An 11,262-nucleotide genomic window follows, 5' to 3' on the forward strand; every position below is an offset into this window, starting at 1 on the left:
GGGGAAGAACGTGTTGTTAGGTGATTGGCGTGCTAATAGACCAATCGGAGGGAGGTGGGTTGCACCTGAGGCGAGTGGGGCGGGGAGTATGTGATTGGCGTCCGCGCGGACCAATAGGGGTGGGTTGGAGGTGGTGCCTGCCGCGGCGGTGACACAATCAGCGAAAGCGTTGGGGTTCGGCGTGCGGGTGGGCATGCGCAGTAATGGAGGTGGTGGTGAGTTGTCACCCTCGGGGCAGCTGGGGGGGGGAGGAGGAGGAGGAGCAGGGCGCTCTGACAATGCACAGACGGATGGGTGTACCTGAGCGTAGCTATGGGCAGTGACTCCCTGGTTGGACAAGGAGGAGGAGGGGGGTAGGGCCTACACCAGGATGTCCACATCCTGAACCGTGCGGGGCCCTGCACCGTCTATGCCCGGCTCCCCAGGTCAGTGCAGGCCCACACTCTCTGTCTCTGTGTGTGTGTGTATGGGACTTGTAAAGCTCCCTCTACACTATCCCCCCCCCCATCACCCACCCCTAGGACAGGGACAGCACGGGGTTAGATACAGAGTAAAGCTCCCTCTACACTGTCCCCATCAAACACTCCCAGGGACAGGGACAGCACAGGGTTAGATACAGAGTAAAGCTCCCTCTACACTGTCCCTGGGAGTGTTTGATGTGGGGACAGTGTAGAGGGAGCCTTACTCTGTATCTAACCCCGTGCTGTCCCTGTCCTGGGAGTGTTTGATGGGGACAGTGTAGTGGGAGCTTTACTCTGTATCTAACCCCGTGCTGTCCCTGTCCCAGGGAGTGTTTGATGTGGGGACAGTGTAGAGGGAGCCTTACTCTGTATCTAACCCCGTTCTGTCCCTGTCCCTGGGAGTGTTTGATGGGGACAGTGTAGAGGGAGCCTTACTCTGTATCTAACCCCGTGCTGTCCCTGTCCTGGGAGTGTTTGATGGGGACAGTGTAGTGGGAGCTTTACTCTGTATCTAACCCCGTGCTGTCCCTGTCCTGGGAGTGTTTGATGGGGACAGTGTAGAGGGAGCCTTACTCTGTATCTAACCCCGTTCTGTCCCTGTCCCTGGGAGTGTTTGATGGGGGGGACAGTGTAGTGGGAGCTTTACTCTGTATCTAACCCTGTGCTGTCCCTGTCCTGGGAGTGTTTGATGGGGGGGACAGTGTAGAGGGAGCTTTACTCTGTATCTAACCTCATGTTGTCCCTGTCCTGGGAGTGTTTGATGGGGACAGTGTAGAGGGAGCTTTACTCTGTATCTAACCCCGTGCTGTCTCTGTCCCTGGGAGTGTTTGATGGGGGGACAGTGTAGAGGCAGCTTTACTCTGTATCTAACCCCGTGCTGTCCCTGTCCCTGGGAGTGTTTGATGGGGGGGACAGTGTAGAGGGAGCTGTACTCTGTATCTAACCCTGTGCTCTCTCTGTCCCTGGGAGTGTTTGATGGGGGACAGTGTAGAGGGAGCTTTACTCTGTATCTAACCCCATGCTGTCTCTGTCCCTGGGAGTGTTTGATAGGGGGGACAGTGTAGAGGGAGCTTTACTCTGTATCTAACCCCGTGCTGTCCCTGTCCTGGGAGTGTTTGATGGGGGGACAGTGTAGAGGCAGCTTTACTCTGTATCTAACCCCGTGCTGTCCCTGTCCCTGGGAGAGTTTGATGGGGGGGACAGTGTAGAGGGAGCTTTACTCTGTATCTAACCCCGTGCTGTCCCTGTCCCTGGGAGTGTTTGATGGATGGACAGTGTAGAGGGAGCTTTACTCTGTATCTAACCCCGTTCTGTCCCTGTCCCTGGGAGTGTTTGATGGGGGGACAGTGTAGTGGGAGCTTTACTCTGTATCTAACCCTGTGCTGTCTCTGTCCCTGGGAGTGTTTGATGGGGGGGACAGTGTAGAGGGAGCTTTACTCTGTATCTAACCCTGTGCTCTCTCTGTCCCTGGGAGTGTTTGATGGGGGACAGTGTAGAGGGAGCTTTACTCTGTATCTAACTCCATGCTGTCTCTGTCCCTGGGAGTGTTTGATGGGGGGACAGTGTAGAGGGAGCTTTACTCTGTATCTAACCCCGTTCTGTCCCTGTCCCTGGGAGTGTTTGATGGGGGGGACAGTGTAGAGGGAGCTTTACTCTGTATCTAACCCCGTTCTGTCCCTGTCCCTGGGAGTGTTTGATGGGGGGACAGTGTAGTGGGAGCTTTACTCTGTATCTAACCCCGTGCTGTCTCTGTCCCTGGGAGTGTTTGATGGGGGAACAGTGTAGAGGGAGCTGTACTATGTATCTAACCCCGTTCTGTCCCTGTCCCTGTCCCTGGGAGTGTTTGATGGGGGGACAGTGTAGAGGGAGTTTTACTCTGTATCTAACCCTGTGCTGTCTCTGTCCCTGGGAGAGTTTGATGGGGGAACAGTGTAGAGGGAGCTTTACTCTGTATCTAACCCCGTTCTGTCCCTGTCCCTGGGAATGTTTGATGGGGGAACAGTGTAGAGGGAGCTTTACTCTGTATCTAACCCCGTGCTGTCCCTGTCCTGGGAGTGTTTGATGGGGGACAGTGTAGAAGGAGCTTTACTCTGTATCTAACCCCGTGCTGTCCCTGTCCTGGGAGTGTTTGATGGGGGACAGTGTAGAGGGAGCTTTACTCTGTATCTAACCCCATTCTGTCTCTGTCCCTGGGAGTGTTTGATGGGGGAACAGTGTAGAGGGAGCTGTACTCTGTATCTAACCCTGTGCTGTCCCTATCCCTGGGAGAGTTTGATGGGGGACAGTGTAGAGGGAGCTGTACTCTATATCTAACCCTGTGCTGTCCCTGTCCCTGGGAGTGTTTGATGGGGGACAGTGTAGAGGGAGCTTTACACTGTATCTAACCCCGTGCTGTCCCTGTCCTGGGAGTGTTTAATGGGGGACAGTGTAGAGGGAGCTTTACTCTGTATCTAACCCTGTGCTGTCCCTGTCCCTGTCCTTGGGAGAGTTTGATGGGGGGACAGTGTAGAGGGAGCTTTACTCTGTATCTAACCCTGTGCTGTCCCTGTCCCTGGGAGTGTTTGATGGGGGACAGTGTAGAGGGAGCTTTACACTGTATCTAACCCTGTGCTGTCCCTGTCCTGGGAGTGTTTAATGGGGAACAGTGTAGAGGGAGCTGTACTCTGTATCTAACCCTGTGCTGTCCCTGTCCCTGTCCCTGGGAGAGTTTGATGGGGGACAGTGTAGAGGGAGCTTTACTCTGTATCTAACCCCGTGCTGTCCATGTCCCTGGGAGAGTTTGATGGGGAACAGTGTAGAGGCAGCTTTACTCTGTATCTAACCCCGTGCTGTCCCTGTCCCTGGGAGTGTTTAATGGGGAACAGTGTAGAGGGAGCTGTACTCTATATCTAACCCTGTGCTGTCCCTGTCCCTGTCCCTGGGAGAGTTTGATGGGGGAACAGTGTAGAGGGAGCTGTACTCTGTATCTAACCCTGTGCTGTCCCTGTCCCTGTCCCTGGGAGAGTTTGATGGGGGGACAGTGTAGAGGAAGCTTTACTCTGTATCTAACCCTGTGCTGTCCCTGTCCCTGTCCCTGGGAGTGTTTGATGGGGGGACAGTGTAGAGGGAGCTTTACTCTGTATCTAACCCCGTGCTGTCCCTGTCCCTGGGAGAGTTTGATGGGGGGGACAGTGTAGAGGGAGCTTTACTCTGTATCTAACCCCGTGCTGTCCCTGTCCCTGGGAGTGTTTGATGGGGGGACAGTGTAGAGGGAGCTTTACTCTGTATCTAACCCCGTGCTGTCCCTGTCCCTGGGAGGGTTTGATGGGGGGACAGTGTAGAGGGAGCTTTACTCTGTATCTAACCCCGTGCTGTCCCTGTCCCTGGGAGTGTTTGATGGGGGGGACAGTGTAGAGGGAGCTTTACCCTGTATCTAACCCCGTGCTGTCCCTGTCCCTGTCCCTGGGAGTGTTTGATGGGGGGGGACAGTGTAGAGGGAGCTGTACTCTGTATCTAACCCTGTGCTGTCCCTGTCCCTGGGAGTGTTTGGTGGGGAACAGTGTAGAGGGAGCTGTACTCTATATCTAACCCTGTGCTGTCCCTGTCCCTGTCCCTGGGAGAGTTTGATGGGGGAACAGTGTAGAGGGAGCTGTACTCTGTATCTAACCCTGTGCTGTCCCTGTCCCTGTCCCTGGGAGAGTTTGATGGGGGGACAGTGTAGAGGAAGCTTTACTCTGTATCTAACCCTGTGCTGTCCCTGTCCCTGTCCCTGGGAGAGTTTGATGGGGACAGTGTAGAGGGAGCTGTACTCTGTATCTAACCCCGTGCTGTCCCTGTCCCTGTCCCTGGGAGAGTTTGATGGGGACAGTGTAGAGGGAGCTGTACTCTGTATCTAACCCCGTGCTGTCCCTGTCCCTGGGAGAGTTTGATGGGGACAGTGTAGAGGGAGCTGTACTCTGTATCTAACCCCGTGCTGTCCCTGTCCCTGGGAGAGTTTGATGGGGATGCTGGAAGCCTCAAGTATTGATTATTGCCTGGTTCCAGGTTTGAGAAGAATGAATGCAGGCAATGAGGAGCTCCTGGGTGTTTACTATCAGCCAGACAGTGTATTCCTGGAAAGTGGATATTCTGCCTCAAACAGCTTGTATCCTGGTCAGGAAGATAATGACACCACTTCGGAAAAGGTTCTGGAGGAGTGGACACTTCCTACAGCCCCTGTGAGTGGCTCAGTGGAGGTACAACTGCATACACACACGCACATGCCAGAATTCCTCAACAGTGAGAGCCTGAAAACAGTGGTGTACAGACCCCAACTCCCCAGTGTAGTGGCTGGCTTCGATTAGTGTGGTACATTCTGGCTCTTGAGTTCCCTCCTCCCCTTTTCAGTTAGTGATTCTGAGGGAAATGGAGTGTTGTAGTTTATTACAAGGGGAATGAAATCAACAGGAAGAGGTGTATTGCTGTCGTTGTACAGGATTGATCTCCTGATCATGCAGGCAAAGGAATCAGTGGTGCCTGGGGGTTAGATGGAAATTTGGAATTCAAAACACAGATCAGCCGTGATGTTATTGAACGGTGGAGCTGAATGACCTAACGCTGCTGATAATTTGTGTGTTATTTAACAAAGGATATCGTTGTAATTGAGGATATCGTTCAGCATTGAGGAGGTCATCTTCAGAGGAGGCGTTGAGCAGTCTAGTGTGTGTCCAATGGGGTTGTGAAGAATGAGAGATGATTTAATTGAGACCATGTAGGATCCTGAAGGGACTGGACTGTGTGTGTGGGCAGGAGGGGTACGTGCTGAAAGGATGTTCCCCAACAAAGGGCTAACCAAGATGAGAGGAGACAGATTAAAAATAAGAGGTGGCTTTGAGTTAGGGCCCTGGTGGATCTCCTGCTTCCAGCAGGGTTTAGGATAGAGAGAAGCACATCATTTTCTCTTTGAGGAGCTTGAGTTTCTAGAACTCCCCTTTCCCAGAGGGTTGGAGGACCGGGTGTGGGGGGTGGACAGGGATCATTCAGTAGTTTTAAAGGCAGAGGTAGATTGATTCTTGATGAATAAAGGGGTCAGAGAGTATTGTGGGGGAGAGGTGGGAAAGTGGAGATGAGAACACAACCAGATCACCTGTGATCTTGTTCTCTGGTGGAGCAAGCTCGGGGGGGGGGTACTGAATGGCTGCGAAATCTTTGGCTGATCTCTGAGCTGCTGTTGAGCTCCCAGCCCAGACCATGAGTCACTTGCTGTTTGATTACTGCCACGGTGCAGTGTCTCGGGAGGTTTTACTCCAGCCAAGCAGCTATATCAATGCTGCTGTTGTCACAGAGCATGGAAACAGACCCTTGGTCCAGCCAGGCAAAAGCAAGGACTGCAGATGCTGGAAACCAGAGTTTAGATCAGAGTGGTGCTGGAAAAGCACAACAGGTCAGGCAGCATCCGAGGAGCAGGAAAATCGACGTTTCGGGCAAAAGCAGTTCATCAGGCAAAGCCCTTTCAGCTGGCAGCCAGTCCATGCTGAGCAGGTTTCCCAAACTAAACTAGTCCCACCTGCCTGCGTTTGACCCATGTCCCTCCAAACATTTCTTATTCATAAACTTGTCCAAATTATTTTAAACGTTGTAACTGTACCTGCATTCACTACTTCCTCTGGCAGTTCATTCCATACACGAACCACTCTGTAAAAACATCACCCCTCATATGCTTTAGCAATCTTTCTCCTCTTACCTTAAAACTATGTCCCCTGGTTTTACACCTCTCCCCTGCCTGAGGGGAAAGATACCTGCCATTCACCTTATCTATGCCCCTCTGATTTTATAAATATCAATAAGGTCACCCCTCAACCTCCTACACTCCAGTTTTTAAAAAACACTCTCAGCCTTTCCAGTCTATTTTTATATCTCAAACCCTCAATTCCCGGCAACATCCTAGTAAGTCTTTTCTGACCCCTCTCCAGTTCAATAATATCCTTCCTATAAAATCAGAATGGACACAGCATTCCAGAAGAGGCCTCCCCATTGTCCTGTACAACTTCAACATGACTTCCCCAACTCCTATACCCAAAGGACTGAGCAATGAAGGCAAGCATGCTGAACGCTCCTTAACCATCCTGTCTACCTGTGATGCAAATTTAAAAGAATTATGTACCTGACCCCTTAGGTTTCATGTTTTACAACACTACACAGGGCCGTCCCATTAATTGTATAAGTATTGCATAATTTAAGAGGCATTTGGATGGGTATATGAATAGGAAGGGTTTGGAGGGATATGGGCTGGGTGCTGCTAGGTGGGATTAGATTGGGTTGGGATATCTGGTCGGCATGGACGGGTTGGACCGAAGGGTCTGTTTCCATGCTGTATATCTCTATGACTTTGACTCTAAATTGATTAACATCTCTTTGAAATCTTCGTTGTCTCTCTCTCTCTTTCTTTCTTTCTCTCTCTCTTTCGCTCGGCAGGGTCTGAACGAGAGTGAATCCGAAGAAGTGTTCCAGACAATGATTAATCCCAATGAGGTTCTGAGCAGCTCAATGAACACCCTCGAAGCAGCTTCAGAGACTGACAGTGGAATTTCAGATGACCACCGTCCAGAGACACCTCAGCCAAGTGAGCAGGGACCTGACACTGGGACAGGGCAAAGCATGCTCTACCAGCTTGTATATGGAGTCAGCAACATCAAAACCCAGGGAGCAGCCAGCCACGGTGACCTGGTCTCCATTGAGCTCGGTCAGTGATACCAGGGACGGGTAGGGGCAGGAGCCCAGGGTAGGCAGGGTGAGGGGGAGAGTGGGAACCCGGGCCAGACTCACTGGGGGAAGGGGCTGGGATCCCGGGGGGGGTTGGGACGCTGGGGGGAAGGGGCTGGGATCCTGGTGGGGAGGGGAAACGCTGGGCGGGGGGGGGGGGAGGGAAGGGGCTGGGACCCTGGGGCTGGTTCGCTGGGGGGAGGAGAGGGGGGGGCTGGGGTCCTGTGGCAGTGTTGCTGGGGGGCAGAGGGGCTGGGACCCTGGGGTGGGGTCTCTGTGGGTGGGTGGATGAGTGGGTAGGGGTGGGGTCTCGGGGCGGAGGTGGGGGCAGTAGGGGCTGGGACCCCGGGGCGGGGGATGGGGTTGTAGTGACCGTGTTGTTCCGTGTTACAGGGGGATGGAATACAGCAATGCTGCTCCCAGAGGCCTGTATTGTGGACAGTGCGACTGATCTGACAGGCTGTGTGAAAAGACCACTCAGTGTGACAGACAGTGACAATGAAACTGCTGACTGCCTCATGGTAGGTAGGACAAGGCACTCCCCAAAATAAAATATAGCAGCAAGAGACCATCCGGGAACCGGCGTTTCCACACCACCTATCCATCTGTCGGCAACATCACCCACTGTCTACTCAGTAAAGGGGGGTGGAACCCCATATCCCAGTCAGAGGCAGCCCCTTCAGGAGGGGGAGGGGGACCCCATACCCAGTGAGAGGCAGCCCCTTCAGGAGGGGGAGGGGGACCCCGTACCCAGTGAGAGGCAGCCCCTTCAGGAGGGGGAGGGGGACCCCGTACCCAGTGAGAGGCAGCCCCTTCAGGAGGGGGAGGGGGACCCCGTACCCAGTGAGAGGCAGCCCCTTCAGGAGGGGGAGGGGGACCCTGTACCCAGTGAGAGGCAGCCCCTTCAGGAGGGGGAGGGGGACCCCGTACCCAGTGAGAGGCAGCCCCTTCAGGAGGGGGAAGGGGACCCCGTAGCCAGTGAGAGGCAGCCCCTTCAGGAGGGGGAGGGGGAGGGGGACCCTGTACCCAGTGAGAGGCAGCCCCTTCAGGAGGGGGAGGGGGACCCCGTACCCAGTGAGAGGCAGCCCCTTGGGGAGGGGGACCCCGTACCCAGTGAGAGGCAGCCCCTTCAGGAGGGGGAGGGGGACCCCGTACCCAGTGAGAGGCAGCCCCTTCAGGAGGCGTGCCCTCTGACCTATCCCTGAGGGTTTGTGTGTCTTTAAGGTTGATCTGTGCATTAAAAAAAATGAATTAGTTTTCTTTTGTGTAATAAGGTGTTTTCAATTGTTTTTGTCTTTTTTTGTATTTATTTTATGTTTCGTTGTTAAAAGTACATCAGCCTCTGGTGAAGACATTCAGTAAATGACCACCACAGGAATCAAAGTGAAAAATTTGAAGTTATGATCTTTCAGGCCAGGATTCACTGTGGGATCGGACGTAGCCAGTAACAGGGCTGACCCCCTGATCTGTGGGATCGGACGTAGCCAGTAACAGGGCTGATCCCCTGATCTGTGGGATCGGACGTAGCCAGTAACAGGGCTGACCCCCTGATCTGTGGGATCGGACGTAGCCAGTAACAGGGCTGACCCCCTGATCTGTGGGATCGGACGTAGCCAGTAACAGGGCTGACCCCCTGATCTGTGGGATCGGACGTAGCCAGTAACAGGGCTGACCCCCTGATCTGTGGGATCGGACGTATCCAGTAACAGGGCTGACCCCCTGATCTGTGGGATCGGACGTAGCCAGTAACAGGGCTGATCCCCTGATCTGTGGGATCGGACGTAGCCAGTAACAGGGTGACCCCCTGATCTGTGGGATCGGACGTAGCCAGTAACAGGGCTGACCCCCTGATCTGTGGGATCGGACATAGCCAGTAACAGGGCTGACCCCCTGATCTGTGGGATCGGACGTAGCCAGTAACAGGGTGACCCCCTGATCTGTGGGATCGGACGTAGCCAGTAACAGGGCTGACCCCCTGATCTGTGGGATCGGACGTAGCCAGTAACAGGGTGACCCCCTGATCTGTGGGATCGGACGTAGCCAGTAACAGGGCTGACCCCCTGATCTGTGGGATCGGACGTAGCCAGTAACAGGCCTGATCCCCTGATCTGTGGGATCGGACGTAGCCAGTAACAGGCCTGATCCCCTGATCTGTGGGATCGGACGTATCCAGTAACAGGGCTGACCCCCTGATCTGTGGGATCGGACGTAGCCATTAACAGGCCTGACCCCCTGATCTGTGGGATCGGACGTAGCCAGTAACAGGCCTGATCCCCTGATCTGTGGGATCGGACGTAGCCAGTAACAGGGCTGACCCCCTGATCTGTGGGATCGGACGTAGCCAGTAACAGGGCTGACCCCCTGATCTGTGGGATCAGACGTAGCCAGTAACAGGGCTGATCCCCTGATCTGTGGGATCGGACGTATCCAGTAACAGGGTGACCCCCTGATCTGTGGGATCGGACGTAGCCAGTAACAGGCCTGATTGCCTGATCTTCTGTCCTTTCCCAGCCTTACCCTGATCTGATACTGACCGAGGAGGAGAAGCGACTGCTCACTCAGGAGGGTATCGTGCTGCCCAGTAACCTACCCCTGACCAAGGTAAGCTGCCATTCCTTTCTGAAATCCACAGGCAGCATCAGGGCTGGCAGGAACTGGGTAACACCAGCTTTAAATATTCGAGAGTGAGAGGGGAGCAGAAAGAGGTGACAGTGGTTGGGGAGTCCAAGGAGGAAATGCCAGGTAGCTGAGGGCTGCTCGCTAACGGTGAAGCGATGTTGGAGGTATGCTGAGAAAGGATGTGGGATAACCAGAGTGGGCGCAGGAGGACCGGGAGAGAGCAGTTTGTATAAGGTCCCAATGTCCACTTTAAGAAGGTTGTGCTGAACAATACAAACAGACACCGTCGGTGCCCAAGGAGGCTGTTCAGCCCGTCTGTAACAGGGCTGATTGGTTTGTGTTCGGAATTCCATATTCCCACCAACTCGTGAAGAAACCCTCTGTCCCACCTGCCAAATCTCGGAAATGTCCAGTGACCCCGGCGAACAAGAACAGTTACCGGATTGAGGGATTTCAAGCCAGTATCGGGATGGGAGAAGCTGGGAGTGTTCTCCTTGGAGTGCTCAGAGTGAGAGGTGATTGTGACCGAGGTGCTGACGTTCGCGAGAGGTTCAGACAGAATCACAAGGGAGGCAGTCTGCCCACTGGGGGGGGTGCGGTGCAGAGCTGGAGGATGCGGGGCTTAGGTATTGGAAAAGGGGGAGGGGATAGAGGGAAAGATAAGGATGTGGAGTGCACATTCTGAAATGTGCAAGGCCACTGGGAAATGAGCAGGAGGTGAATTGCTCCTACAGAGAGCTAGGACAGAGATGACAGGCTGATTGGCCAGTGCGCTGAGGACAACATGGGTGAGGATTAAAGAAATTCTCAGGAGTGAGCACGGGATGGGGGTGGCATTGGGAAGAGGGGTGGTGTTGGTAAAGTCAACTCTAGAACCTTCCCCCCCCCGCTCCACACCTCACCCCTCCATTTCCCCCTCCTCCCAACCCCACATCCGCCCCCTCTCCGTCTCCCACTCCCTACCGACCCCACATCCCCCCCCCCTCCGTCTCCCCCCCTCCGTCTCCCCCCCTCCGTCTCCCCCCCTCCGTCTCCCCCCCTCCGTCTCCCCCCTCCCCCCAATCCCACATATGCCCTCTAACTTCCCCCTCTGTCTCTGCGCTCTGCCTTCCACCCTCTCACTCCCTCTCTCACCCTCTCAACCCTGTTTCGCCTCACTTCCAATACCCCCTCCTATACCTCCCACCACATGCCCTTCGTCCCCTCCCTCACTCTCTTCTCCTCCGTCCCTCACCATGTCAGCATTTCCCCCTCCCCTCTCTCTATGCTCCAGTCACGTGCCCCCCCCCCCCCCCAAATGCCCCTTTCCCTTCACTGTTCTCCCACATCCAACCATGGCACTAACTAACAGTTTCATTCCCCCTGTCCTCAGGCTGAAGAGCGGATTCTAAAGAAGGTCCGGAGAAAGATCCGGAACAAACAGTCAGCGCAAGAGAGTCGCAGGAGGAAGAAGGAATACATC

The 11,262-nt window shown here is 54.5% G+C and overlaps 1 protein-coding gene across 1 annotated transcript; it reads left to right on the plus strand.

The window, feature by feature from the left end:
- Positions 1 to 269: 269 nt before the first annotated feature.
- LOC122544725 (cyclic AMP-responsive element-binding protein 3-like protein 4) lies at positions 270 to 11,262 on the plus strand (the record flags this gene model as incomplete). Its single annotated transcript, XM_087985101.1, has 6 exons — positions 270 to 425; positions 4,485 to 4,675; positions 6,894 to 7,161; positions 7,575 to 7,702; positions 9,693 to 9,782; positions 11,173 to 11,262. Coding segments are annotated over exons 1-6 (783 nt in total), but the record flags the coding sequence as incomplete, so codon positions are not given.

Source organism: Chiloscyllium plagiosum, unplaced genomic scaffold (genome assembly GCF_037043375.1).
Source record: "Chiloscyllium plagiosum isolate Xiang-an unplaced genomic scaffold, Cpla_swu_hap1 HiC_scaffold_50, whole genome shotgun sequence".
NCBI lineage: Eukaryota > Metazoa > Chordata > Chondrichthyes > Orectolobiformes > Hemiscylliidae > Chiloscyllium > Chiloscyllium plagiosum.